At 37.3% G+C, this 14,498-nt stretch overlaps 2 protein-coding genes across 4 annotated transcripts in view; both read left to right on the top strand.

Moving 5' to 3' along the window:
- LOC128238261 (sex comb on midleg-like protein 2) overlaps window positions 1–13,574 on the top strand; it is a 37,204-nt gene extending 23,630 nt beyond the window's left edge. For all 3 annotated transcript variants that reach the window (XM_052953980.1, XM_052953981.1, XM_052953982.1), the window contains 2 exons: window positions 3,065–3,348; window positions 6,763–13,574. In XM_052953980.1, the coding sequence (XP_052809940.1) occupies window positions 3,065–3,348; window positions 6,763–6,888 (410 nt within the window). In that variant the 3' untranslated portion in view covers window positions 6,889–13,574. The remainder of the gene's footprint in view (window positions 1–3,064; window positions 3,349–6,762) is intronic.
- On the top strand, window positions 10,805–12,433 carry LOC128238082 (uncharacterized). Its single transcript, XM_052953658.1, has one exon. It carries the CDS (start codon window positions 10,805–10,807, stop codon window positions 12,431–12,433), a length of 1,629 nt encoding a protein of 542 aa, XP_052809618.1.
- Window positions 13,575–14,498: the final 924 nt, after the last annotated feature.

Below are 14,498 nucleotides of genomic sequence, written 5' to 3' on the forward strand. Positions count from 1 at the left end.
AACCGGTTGACTTTTCATGACCACTGGAATTTCGTAAGAAAGACCTGAGTCATGCACATGTAAAACATGAATAAAAAATGGCAAGTGAAGTAATATATCAGGGCTATTCCAGTTAAACATATGTCCCACCCCAGGACGGCAAAATAAAGAAATTCTGTAGGGGGTAGGTCTTTTTCTTAATTTGCTACTGTAGGGGGTGGTGATAAGTCCAATTTCGCTTCTATAGGGGGGCGTCATTTTCTTTTTTGCTTCTGACCGTATCTGCTCATTTATATTCACTGCCTGATGGTGAAATACCGGGGTTTTTTTTATCCATATAACATATTTTACCGAACGTCGTGTACAGAATTGGTTTGGATACAAATTTTCGCGATATTACGAGTCGGTTCCGCGGTACCGGAAATCAGAAGAAGTTGCGTCCCTTGACAACAAGATGGCGGAGGCGCCAGAATTTGTAAAGTCGTGGTCGAAGACCAACCTACAATATTGGCTAGAAACCAATAGTTGCGCCGCATGTGTGGATACGTTTCGCGGTAAGTATACCAAATTGCAGTGTTCGACACTAACGGGGTCCCGGGATCCCGAGGACACCAGTTTTTCACGAGGGACACCTGAACTTCGAAGTCCGGTATTCCGTCGGGACACTTAAATTTCTGACTGATAAACGCTAAATATCAATAAATAAGTAGCATTTAATTAATTTATTACCTAAATTCGGGCTCCCTAAATTTCTTGACAGCACATGTCAAAACAATATTATTAATTATCATTATCGGACTCATCAAAGCGAAAGTATAGCTGACTATTTGACTATAGTTACGTCATGAATCTATAAATAAACAGGTCATTTCACAGGCGCATGCAGGTTAACGCTTCCGTTTTGTTGTTTACATTTTAAACAAGGTCAGAGCTGACAGAGATTTATTATCGGTAAAATACTTATGTGGAATTGTTTTGCTTATGTGTCAGAACCGCCCAAAAAGATGCCAACTCTGATGATACCTTTTATATAATATGATGCGACCTTTGAGTATTTACAGTAACATTTACGACACAAAAGAACTGCATCCTACATTCAGCATTCTTTGTTAATTGGCATTCAACTTATCAATATTCTTTGTTAATTTTAAAGACATATATTTTATGCCTTGATAAAAAATAATAGAAATAAAATTTGCAGGGTTTTATTCATTAATTCAATAAATTTATAAAATTTTATGACTTTTTGGCGCGAAAATTAACATGTATACACAATTTTTGGTCGTCTGCTCTTCCAGTATGCACTACGACTGTTGGGCAGTCTGATTGATTTATCAACAGCTCTACTAAATATTGATTGGAGTTTTCACAAGCCAGATGTTATATTCCTACAGTTTCTTCATGAAAAGCACCGACATTTGACAAGACCCTGAACCATGATGTATTTTATGCGTATTTTCCAAAAATATAAAAATAGTAACAACATCAAGTTTTTGTTTACATTGTATCCATCTCTGTTTTTGACTGAAAACAAAAGGGACTTAGACATTCTCCCGCTTTTGAACCCAATCTACCAACTTAGAGACCAAAATATACCTCACTGCCATTCAGTGCTACTAACCTGTCATTACATGCTGCTGAAAACATGTATAATAATTATGGTGGTTTATGCTTGCATAACAAATTGAAAAGTAAAAGGATGTTGAATTTAATATTAAAACAGGCTCAACAATGAAAAAATGTAAAAAGTGGAAGGGACTCCTAATTTCAGGAAGGGACACCTGATTTCAAATGTTGGTGTCCCTTCGGGTTCCCTTGGAAAAATGGTTAGTGTCGACCCCTGAAATTGACAACAGTTGTCTAGAATTTTATTAGAAATCATAATTCGTACGTATTGCGTAAATGTTATAAATCCGAATGTTTCGTCCCCTTAACATTTCGACCACAAGGTATTTTTAGGTTGTATATAATTACATGGGTGAAAGTTTCAGCCTCATGTGGCTTAATATGCACTTATAGCAACATATGAAGAAACAAGAGAACCGTGGTGTGTAGGTTATAGTCCATATAATGGAAAATAACCAAATTTATTAATGGAAAATAACAAAATTTATTATAAGCAAAGCCCAGTAATAAGTTTTGTTATTTTCCATTACATGAGCTGTAACCGACTTATAGTTCACCCTAGTTTCTAAGCCAATCATCGAACAAGGCCGTATACAGCGTGCCCATTGGCTGCTTGAAGTTCATTTGGCGCGCGCCATGTCTGTTGACCTAGTTATAATAATTAACTTATTGGGTGCAGATGTGATCTTATATGAAACCTATTCAAGCAAAGATTTGAAAATCTCTGGGTGATGATTGGCTTAGAAACTAGGGTGAGCTATAAGGTCCTATATAGCTCACCTGATCAAAGAGTTACAAAAGAGTAATTGCAAATAATCTTTGCATATAGACGTATAAAAAAATAAACTTCTCAAGGGGGTCCGAATTTGCTCAGAAAATATTCTAAAGGGGGTTCTTTTCTCATCAAATAAACTTCTGAAGGGGGATGGTCCATTTTGAAAGTGCCTTCCTGGGGTGGGACATATGTTTTACTGGAATAGCCCTCAGGGAAAAAGGATTAATTCAAATGTTATTCAGTGAGAAACCTTTTTTTCTCCACAACATCACTGTGACCTCCTCAAGGTCATTGTGACCTTGAGCTTTGACATACTGATCTCAAAATCTGTAGTGGTCATCCAGCTAATCATGACCAACTGGCATACCAAGAAAGGAGTTCCTGGAGTGAAGCCTAACAAACATATCCTTTCAAATGCATTTATATTCTGATGAACGCAACATTTGAGAATTGTTGTTTGATTTTGCAGTTTGACAATGATGTTAATGCTTTGAACATCACTACTCTTACACTGACCAGATGTTTTATACTCAGCAGTACTAAAACATTGAAATCATACTTGGTGTAACATTTATGCTTACTGTACACTAGTTTTGAGATGTATCTTTTTGATTAACCAAAACATAAGTGATAATTTTGTACATAAAATATTTCCATGAATTACATGTGTCATCTGTTGTATAGATTCTGAGGGCCAGCAGTCAGCAGATAACAGATCCAATAAGTCCAACAAATCCAACCCAAAACGCCGCTGGTCAACAGAATCAGCAGAGAGTTTACGCAACACGACTCATCCAAAACCTGTCAAGGTGCGACGCTCATACGAGGCTGAGGCGAGTTCGACGACTGTGGATCCTCGTGCACACAGGCCGGCAAACCCAGCTGATTGGTCAATTGATGAGGTTGTCCGACACATTTGTGATACTGACCCAGCTCTCGCCCCACATGCTGTGCTTTTTAGGAAGCATGTAAGTAATCAAACTCCACAGAGAGGTTACTTTGTCTACAGTATTCACTCAGTGCCACCAAGCATGTCACATGATGATGATCAAACTCCACACAGAGGTTACTTCCCCTTGTCTACAGTATTCACTCAGTGACACCAAGCATGTCATATGATGATGATCAAACTCCACACAGAGGTTACTTCCCTTTGTCTACAGTAATCACTGCCACCAAGCATGTCATATGATGATGACCAAACTCCACACAGAGGTTACTTCCCCTTGTCTACATTTATCACTGCCACCAAGCATGTCACATGATGATGATCAAACTCCACACAGAGGTTACTTCCCCTTGTCTACATTTATCACTGCCACCAAGCATGTCATATGATGATGATCAAACTCCACACAGAGGTTACTTCCCCTTGTCTACATTTATCACTGCCACCAAGCATGTCACATGATGATGATCAAACTCCACACAGAGGTTACTTCCCTTTGTCTACATTTATCACTGCCACCAAGCATGTCACATGATGATGATCAAACTCCACACAGAGGTTACTTCCCCTTGTCTACAGTAATCACTGCCACCAAGCATGTCACATGATGATGATCAAACTCCACACAGAGGTTACTTTCCTTTGTCTACAGTAATCACTGCCACCAAGCATGTCACGTGATGATGATCAAACTCCACACAGAGGTTACTTCCCTTTGTCTACAGTAATCACTGCCACCAAGCATGTCACATGATGATGATCAAACTCCACACAGAGGTTACTTTCCTTTGTCTACAGTAATCACTGCCACCAAGCATGTCACGTGATGATGATCAAACTCCACACAGAGGTTACTTTCCTTTGTCTACAGTAATCACTGCCACCAAGCATGTCACGTGATGATGATCAAACTCCACACAGAGGTTACTTCCCTTTGTCTACAGTAATCACTGCAACCAAGCATGTCACATGATGATGATCAAACTCCACACAGAGGTTACTTCCCTTTGTCTACATTTATCACTGCCACCAAGCATGTCACATGATGATGATCAAACTCCACACAGAGGTTACTTCCCCTTGTCTACATTTATCACTGCCACCAAGCATGTCACATGATGATGATCAAACTCCACACAGAGGTTACTTCCCCTTGTCTACATTTATCACTGCAACCAAGCATGTCACATGATGATGATCAAACTCCACACAGAGGTTACTTCCCCTTGTCTACATTTATCACTGCCACCAAGCATGTCCCATGATGATGATCAAACTCCACACAGAGGTTACTTCCCCTTGTCTACAGTAATCACTGCCACCAAGCATGTCATATGATGATGATCAAACTCCACACAGAGGTTACTTCCCTTTGTCTACAGTAATCACTGCCACCAAGCATGTCATATGATGATGATCAAACTCCACACAGAGGTTACTTCCCTTTGTCTACATTTATCACTGACACCAAGCATGTCACATGATGATGATCAAACTCCACACAGAGGTTACTTCCCCTTGTCTACAGTAATCACTGCCACCAAGCATGTCACATGATGATGATCAAACTCCACACAGAGGTTACTTCCCTTTGTCTACAGTATTCACTCAGTGCCACCAAGCATGTCACATGATGATGATCAAACTCCACACAGAGGTTACTTCCCCTTGTCTACATTTATCACTGCCACCAAGCATGTCACATGATGATGATCAAACTCCACACAGAGGTTACTTCCCCTTGTCTACAGTAATCACTGCCACCAAGCATGTCACATGATGATGATCAAACTCCACACAGAGGTTACTTCCCCTTGTCTACAGTAATCACTGCCACCAAGCATGTCACATGATGCTGATCAAACTCCACACAGAGGTTACTTCCCCTTGTCTACAGTATTCACTGCCACCAAGCATGTCATATGATGATGATCAAACTCCACACAGAGGTTACTTCCCTTTGTCTACAGTAATCACTGCCACCAAGCATGTCACATGATGATGATCAAACTCCACACAGAGGTTACTTCCCCTTGTCTACAGTAATCACTGCCACCAAGCATGTCACATGATGATGATCAAACTCCACACAGAGGTTACTTCCCTTTGTCTACAGTAATCACTGCCACCAAGCATGTCACATGATGATGATCAAACTCCACACAGAGGTTACTTCCCCTTGTCTACAGTATTCACTGCCACCAAGCATGTCATATGATGATGATCAAACTCCACACAGAGGTTACTTCCCTTTGTCTACAGTAATCACTGCCACCAAGCATGTCACATGATGATGATCAAACTCCACACAGAGGTTACTTCCCTTTGTCTACATTTATCACTGCCACCAAGCATGTCACATGATGATGATCAAACTCCACACAGAGGTTACTTCCCTTTGTCGTCATTAATCACTGCCACCAAGCATGTCACATGATGATGATCAAACTCCACACAGAGGTTACTTCCCTTTGTCTACAGTAATCACTGCCACCAAGCATGTCATATGATGATGATCAAACTCCACACAGAGGTTACTTCCCCTTGTCTACAGTAATCACTGCCACCAAGCATGTCACATGATGATGATCAAACTCCACACAGAGGTTACTTCCCTTTGTCTACAGTAATCACTGCCACCAAGCATGTCACATGATGATGATCAAACTCCACACAGAGGTTACTTCCCTTTGTCTACAGTAATCACTGCCACCAAGCATGTCACATGATTATGATACAAATCATGGGGTGACAATCAAAATGTTTAAATTTTCTTTCTTTCGGTTTTTAACCAGGATTTTAACAAGGTGGAAATGATTAGAATGAGGATGTCTTAGGGCAGGTGTTAAATATTGGTGTAGGCGTCACAAGTTTAGTTAGGATTAAAGGATAGTAGTTAAACTTGATGTGCTAGTAGCTTATGTGAAGCTCTAGCTTGAGATTGCTTTTTAGGGGGTTGTGTTCAAGGCCAAGGTTACTTAAAATAGAGAAATAGTTTCCGCCCAATGACTTTAATTTAAATACATGAAAAGTGAATAAACTTGGTGTGTAGGTAGCTTATGTGAAACTCTAGCTTTGGATTGCTTTTAAGGGGATTTGGTTCAAGATCAAGGTTACTTAAAATAGAGAAATGGTTTCTGCCCAATGACTTTAATTTAAATATATGAAAAGTGAATAAACTTGTTGTGTAGGTTGCTTATGTGAAGACCTAGCTTGGGATTTATATAAAGGGTGGAGGTGTCTAGGTCAACAATACAAGTTTTGTGTGTAAAGATAGAAAAATGGTTCCGACCAAATACTTTACTATCAGGAACTACATAAATATGCAATGGAGTATGGCTTTTGACCAACAGACTTGCATATAACACTGTACAAAAATCAATACACTATATACTTGACATATAAAACACTGCTACAATTTCCTTATTCACAGGAAATTGATGGGAAGGCGCTGCTGCTGTTAAACAGCGATATGATGATGAAGTACATGGGGCTGAAGCTGGGACCTGTCCTCAAACTGTGTAACCTAATTGACAGGCTTAGACAGCGTGCCAGATGAAGAGAACCACTTCAAACAAAGCTGCCAATGAGACATTTCTAAACTGAATACATGATCTGTGTCATAATCCAGATGGACCCAGCTTAAACAGTGGGCCAATCAAAAGATGCCAGAAACAGCCTAGTTTTGTTTTGTTGTTTCATATCAAGAGGCAGTGCTTTGCAAAATTGTTTGATCATTGTATAAAAATTGTTTGATCATTGTATAAAAACATGCTTATTACAGGAGGGCAATATACATGTAGATAATATTATTATAGGGCTAGGGTAGGGGAACTGTTTGTCATGGTGATTTGTTGGATACATTTGTTTTCCTCCTATTTCTTGTCTGTTAATGTGTTTATGGTTTAAGATCTGATCTTGGATTCAGAAACAATGAGCTGCTGGTTCTACTTATTGAAAGGTCCTTACTTATTGAAAGGTCCTCTTTTGCAAGGCCAAAAATAGGGTCAGAGGGCAAGATTTGTTTTAGGTAATGGAATGTCTTAGTACCATTTTCACCCTTAAAACTTTTGCCATTTTGCATCGGGCAACATTTAATTAGGGTGATGTTTAAAATCAGTATGTTTATGCATCTTTCCTGTGCAATAGAATATAGAAAAGATGTAATGAAAAGGAGAAAAATAGTAGGCAGGAAAAATTGTTCTGGCAGCCAAAAAAAAGTAGGGTTGGGTACAAGAAATTAGGATCAGGCGGTGAAAATGGGAAAAAAATATAAAATGTTGTGCCGAATGCTGTTGTTAAAACTTGTTGGTACCCTATCCAAATGTAATTCATGTAGTTGTGGACAAGTGGAGAAATGATTTAAGTGTTGAACTGTTCTGATAATCACTGTTGTACATATATATGTACACAGAACTTTAACCTATACTAGCTCAAAGATAATGAAATGTGGCAGCCATTTTGTGATATTCGAACAAATACTTGGGGTTTTGAGCCAGTCCTGCAAATTGAAGCCTTTGGTGGATTGTTCTGAACTTTGTTGAAATGTGAAATATGTGATGATGTGCTCAAAAATTTAAAATAAAAACAAGTACAGCTGAAACAGTTGTCTCAAATCTTGTTAGAAATACAGCAGATCACAAGTGTATTGGTTAATCTTTAGGCCCCAATTTCTCGAAACTTCTTAAGTTCCTTATAACAGGATTAAGCTAATCTCACAATTTTTGTTTTTCAATAATTTGCGTAATATTTTTTAATTTTTTTTAAGAGTTTTAATACTTAAGATAGGAATGATCTTTATTATAATCACAATTAACCATTTTTCAGCTATCAAAAATCAATTTAAGTATGTATCTTGGCTAATTGAAATAAGCTACTTAAGCCTGTTTAGCTTAAGAAGTTTCGAGAAATTGAGGCCAGAGCATTAATGATTTGAAAGTTAAAAACGAAGACATTAACAACATTGTTGACTTAAACAAAGTTCTGAAATATCGGCCCATAGTCAATGGAATATCGGCCCATAGTCAATGAAATATCGGCCCATAGTCAATGAAATATCGGCCCATAGTCAATGAAATATCGGCCCATAGTCAATGAAATATCGGCCCATAGTCAATGAAATATCGGCCCATAGTCAATGGAAAATAGCAAACACCTTTGAGTTGTCATTTTTTGAAGAAAACAATTTTTAATTAATCTATTTTCATCTGAGTTTCACTAAATGTAATTGTATGAGTTTTTCTGATATCTTTATATCTGTACCACTTAAATACACTTTTATTTCATCTGAAATTCTATACAGTTGTATGAAAAAACATTTCCTTATGCGAGATTGTGAAACTTTTTTGTAAAACAGTTTAAACCAGTCAAAAAGGGTTTCATAATTTACAGAGAAAGTTGATATTAGAGGAACTTAAAAAGTTTTTGCAAATCTGCAAGTTTTGTAATTTGAAATATCTTTTATTTGATTGTATCTAGCTAGTATATAGTTTTGCATCTGCAGTTTTGCAGTATAATTTTAAATTTAATTTTATAGCAATTGCAAGTGTTTAATGAAATTTTATGGATGTATTTATATATATATGAAATTTCTGGCACCAATATCACAAAAAAAAAACCCGGCAAATCTCAATCTCGACTTATTTTACCATATATTTACCATAGAATGATTAAAAATCTTGCATGTTTTATACTTTTTTAAAATAAATTTTCTCATGTTATGTTTAAAAAAAAGATTTTGTCAATATTTCAAAGAAAACTTATTCTAGTGCAAAAAATATACTTTGAGTTATTATTAAAAAGAAATAAATTTTACTCAAGCACCTTTTTTAGGCTGTAGAATATTTCTCCTTGGAATTAAGGCCGTAGGTTTTGATCAACGTATTCATGATAGAATGCGGTATTAAAAGGTGAAAAAAAACATATATTATTTTCAATAACTTTTGATGCTATGTGGTAAAACTATTTGAGTGTGAGACTGAGATTTTACTTAAAGGGACACTCTTAGTCAAATCAATACATACACATCAATTTTGACTGATAAACTTTAAAGTACTTACTAAATAATGCATTTATGGAATATATTAATTACTGATAACAAGATTTTAACCGTGTATTTAATAGCAGAAAGCGCAAAAATATTAAATGATTGGTGAATGCTAAAAGATTTACCGGTACTGTTGTCTACCCATAGTAAGTTAGAACTACAGTGTTTTATGCTCATTTCTTTCAAATTAAACTTGGTATACTTCATAAGAACCATTGTTTTCGACATTTATTCATCTTTTTTGAATATAAAAAAATATTATTAATTGTGGTAAATCTTGTTTGGGAGTAAGAGTGCATCTTTTTAAGCATGCTCGTGATATTGGGGCCTTGTTTAAATCCATGCATGTTTGATTCCTTGTAGAAGACTGTACTCTGTTATGTTTGGCTCTTGTTGTTGATATTAGTCGTTTTTGGTGTTTGAAATAGTCAATTGTATCAATCAAACGAAATAACTGTACACTGATGGTCTTACTTAGTCAAGATATTCTGTAAATATAAGAACTGGTTGTTACTTGTAAAGAATGGTAAATATTATAATGTGTATACAATCGAACCCCGCTGGCTCAAACTCCCAGGAACTGGCAAAAATACCTCGAGCCTCAGAGAATTTCATACACCTGAGAATGCTTATCAGCAGTATAGAGAAATCTGTCCTTTACATCCAGTTCTAGTCAATGAGGAAATCGAGCCCAATGAGTTCGAGTCAACAGGGTTCGACTGTAGAAGCATTCATCTGCTGAATTTGCTTTGTATTTATATGTGTCCTTTATGTTTGGTGCATCCTACACGGTCTGTATTTTGTGTATACAAGTTGCAGTCTGTTAGAACTACAGTCTTGTGTCATAATGCTTTTTTTTAGTATCAAAATTGTGTCTCTGATAGTTACATGACAATTGGCCAGTTGTTCAGAACATTGATAACAGTTTCATGGATAAATTTGTGATGTCCAGTATTCTTGCAAGGTAACAGACAACTGATTAATTTATCAATAATGCTGTTAACAATGTTATTAACTTTAGGAAGTTCTGAACAATCGTCCCATTATTTGTCGGCCTATTATTGAACTATCTTTTCTTGTTCCCAGTTTTGAATAAGGCTTTTTGGACCTATGTTTATTTTTTTGGCCAAGAATTTCTGTAAGACATTTATTTTTTTATTTTATCAAAAAACAATATACATGTATTATTATAAACTTCAAACCCGGAGTCGTAATCTTGCATAGAAAAACACTTGTTTTTGGGTTTGAGCAAGAAAAGCCAAAATGACCAAAAAATTGAAAACTTCATACAGTTACATAGTACCTGCATGATATATCAAACCCATGTCCATTATGTTATAGTTACTCTCAACTTAAACTCCAAACCACCAGGTGGTTAGTTTGTTAGACATACGAGATATTGAATATCTTCTGACTACAGTCATGAATCATGTTCATCAATGTTTTTGTATCTGTACGAGAACAGTCACTCCTATGTGCTACAGTGTATCTGTACGAGAACAGTCACTCCTGTGTGCTACAGTGTATCTGTACGAGAACAGTCACTCCTGTGTGCTACATTGGATCTGTACGAGAACAGTCACTCCTATGTGCTACAGTGTATCTGTACGAGAACAGTCACTCCTATGTGCTACAGTGTATCTGTACGAGAACAGTCACTCCTATGTGCTACAGTGTATCTGTACGAGAACAGTCACTCCTATGTGCTACAGTGTATCTGTACGAGAACAGTCACTCCTATGTGCTACAGTGTATCTGTACGAGAACAGTCACTCCTATATGCTACAGTGTATCTGTACGAGAACAGTCACTCCTATATGCTACAGTGTATCTGTACGAGAACAGTCACTCCTATGTGCTACAGTGTATCTGTACGAGAACAGTCACTCCTATGTGCTACAGTGTATCTGTACGAGAACAGTCACTCCTGTGTGCTACAGTGTATCTGTACGAGAACAGTCACTCCTGTGTGCTACATTGGATCTGTACGAGAACAGTCACTCCTATGTGCTACATTGGATCTGTACGAGAACAGTCACTCCTATGTGCTACAGTGTATCTGTACGAGAACAGTCACTCCTATGTGCTACAGTGTATCTGTACGAGAACAGTCACTCCTATGTGCTACAGTGTATCTGTACGAGAACAGTCACTCCTGTGTGCTACAGTGTATCTGTACGAGAACAGTCACTCCTGTGTGCTACATTGGATCTGTACGAGAACAGTCACTCCTATGTGCTACATTGGATCTGTACGAGAACAGTCACTCCTATGTGCTACAGTGTATCTGTACGAGAACAGTCACTCCTATGTGCTACAGTGTATCTGTACGAGAACAGTCACTCCTATGTGCTACAGTGTATCTGTACGAGAACAGTCACTCCTGTGTGCTACAGTGTATCTGTACGAGAACAGTCACTCCTGTGTGCTACATTGGATCTGTACGAGAACAGTCACTCCTGTGTACTACAGTGTATCTGTACGAGAACAGTCACGCCTGTGTACTACAGTGTATCTGTACGAGAACAGTCACTCCTGTGTGCTACATTGGATCTGTACGAGAACAGTCACTCCTGTGTGCTACAGTGTATCTGTACGAGAACAGTCACTCCTATGTGCTACATTGGATCTGTACGAGAACAGTCACTCCTATGTGCTACAGTGTATCTGTACGAGAACAGTCACTCCTATGTGCTACAGTGTATCTGTACGAGAACAGTCACTCCTGTGTGCTACAGTGTATCTGTACGAGAACAGTCACTCCTGTGTGCTACAGTGTATCTGTACGAGAACAGTCACTCCTATGTGCTACAGTGTATCTGTACGAGAACAGTCACTCCTGTGTGCTACAGTGTATCTGTACGAGAACAGTCACTCCTGTGTGCTACAGTGTATCTGTACGAGAACAGTCACTCCTATGTGCTACAGTGTATCTGTACGAGAACAGTCACTCCTATGTGCTACAGTGTATCTGTACGAGAACAGTCACTCCTGTGTACTACATTGGATCTGTACGAGAACAGTCACTCCTGTGTACTACAGTGTATCTGTACGATAACAGTCACGCCTGTGTACTACATCCATTGTTATGTTTGTACATACATTCTCTGTTATACCATTCTGCCATGTTTAGCGTGTATTATGCCTGTGTGTTCATTACAATTTTTCATTATTCTTGGTAGAGGTCTTTTTTGTTATTTCTACCTTGTGTGTATTTTGGAGAGAAAGGGTTGGGGGTAGGCTTGGTGTCATAGAACAGTATGAAACTTGGTACACATGTAAAAAATTGTTGCTAGAGGCAATAATCACATGTACATCACAAAGCCCAATATTCTGGCTTCAATAATTATTAAGTCTATAATGTGCCTTGTTTGACAGAAAAAAGAGACGAGCGTTTGCGTTCGCTCTGTGGCGCTCTTGTTTGAACTATACTGGACCCTAATAACATATTTTTGTCTATGTTAAAACTATTCTGGAGAAGGTTATAATTTATGCAATCAATACTGCGTCACCTTGATGTAATAACTCAATATCTGCTTATATTTCTATATTCAGTTAGTGTGTTATTGAAATAAGGTGACAAGTTTCACTGTCTGTGTATGTTAACAATTTTGTTTTGTCTTTGTCCAAAAAATGTTGTGCTAGCATAATATAATAGAGATCTTATTTTAAGCACATCTACATGCTCTTGTTTTAAGCAAAAGTCTTTCAAAGACATGAGTTATAGCATATTTTGAAATCTGTTTAGCATATCAAAACACAAGAAACACGCTAGACTGAGTTTTATTATAAGTTATCTTAACAATAAGGTTTAATTTTTTAATAAGTAATGCATTTGATTGTAATAATAAACACCCATTTTAGAAATAAAATTGCACAATGGGACATAAATAATACACCTTTTTATAAAAAAAATACGGATCTTTCTCATCTTTATAAATAGTGTCAATGTATCTGGATGGCTCATTCTGCATACTTGAAGTGTTAAAGAAAGAAATATATGACATTTTCCTATTACAATGTTCATGTTTTTGAATTTCTCTTCATACATGTACACATGAGTGTTGAACATAATGTATTTGTTACTGTTGACGTGTATACATGCTGTTGTTACTGTTAAAACTGACCATCTGCCTTCTCATCTGCTCTTTGAAGCCTGCCATACTGTGCATATACACAATAAACTCTCGAGAAATGACCTCTGGTGCTCACTTGTGATTTCTTTCCAATTTTCTTGACTTTGTTCAGGCAGAATCCTCAACATTTGCTGATATATGTGTAATTTGTTAGTTGTATTGTGATTTAGTGTGTATTTGTTTTGTGATGTAGTGTGAAGTTGTTTTGTGATGTAGTGTGTAGTTGTATTGTGAGGTAGTGTGAAGTGTTTTGTGATGTAGTGTAGTTGTTTTGTGATGTAGTGTGTAGTTGTTTTGTGAGGTAGTGTAGTTGTATTGTGAGGTAGTGTGTAGTTGTTTTGTGATGTAGTGTGAAGTTGTATTGTGATGTAGTGTGTAGTTGTTTTGTGATGTAGTGTGTAGCTGTATTGTGATGTAGTGTGTAGTTGTTATGTGAGGTAGTGTGTAGTTGTTTTGTGATGTAGTGTGTAGCTGTATTGTGATGTAGTGTGTAGCTGTATTGTGATGTAGTGTAGTTGTTTTGTGATGTAGTGTAGTTGTATTGTTATGTAGTGTTGTTGTTTTGTGATGTAGTGTAGCTGTATTGTGATGTAGTGTAGTTGTTTTGTGATGTAGTGTAGCTGTATTGTGATGTAGTGTGAAGTTGTTTTGTGATGTAGTGTGGTTGTTTTGTGATATAGTGTGTAGCTGTATTGTGATGTAGTGTGAAGTTGTTTTGTGATGTAGTGTGTAGCTGTTTTGTGAGGTAGTGTGTAGTGTTTTTGTGAGGTAGTGTAGTTGTATTGTGATGTAGTGAAGCTGTTTTGTGATGTAGTGTGAAGTTGTTTTGTGATGTAGTGTGTAGTTGTTTTGTGAGGTAGTGTGTAGTTGTTTTGTGAGGTAGTGTAGTTGTATTTTGATGTAGTGTGTAGTTGTTTTGTGATGTAGTGTGTAGCTGTATTGTGATGTAGTGTGTAGCTGTATTGTGATGTAGTGTAGTTGTTTTGT

The sequence above is a fragment of the Mya arenaria genome, chromosome 6 (assembly GCF_026914265.1).
Source record: "Mya arenaria isolate MELC-2E11 chromosome 6, ASM2691426v1".
Lineage (NCBI taxonomy): Eukaryota > Metazoa > Mollusca > Bivalvia > Myida > Myidae > Mya > Mya arenaria.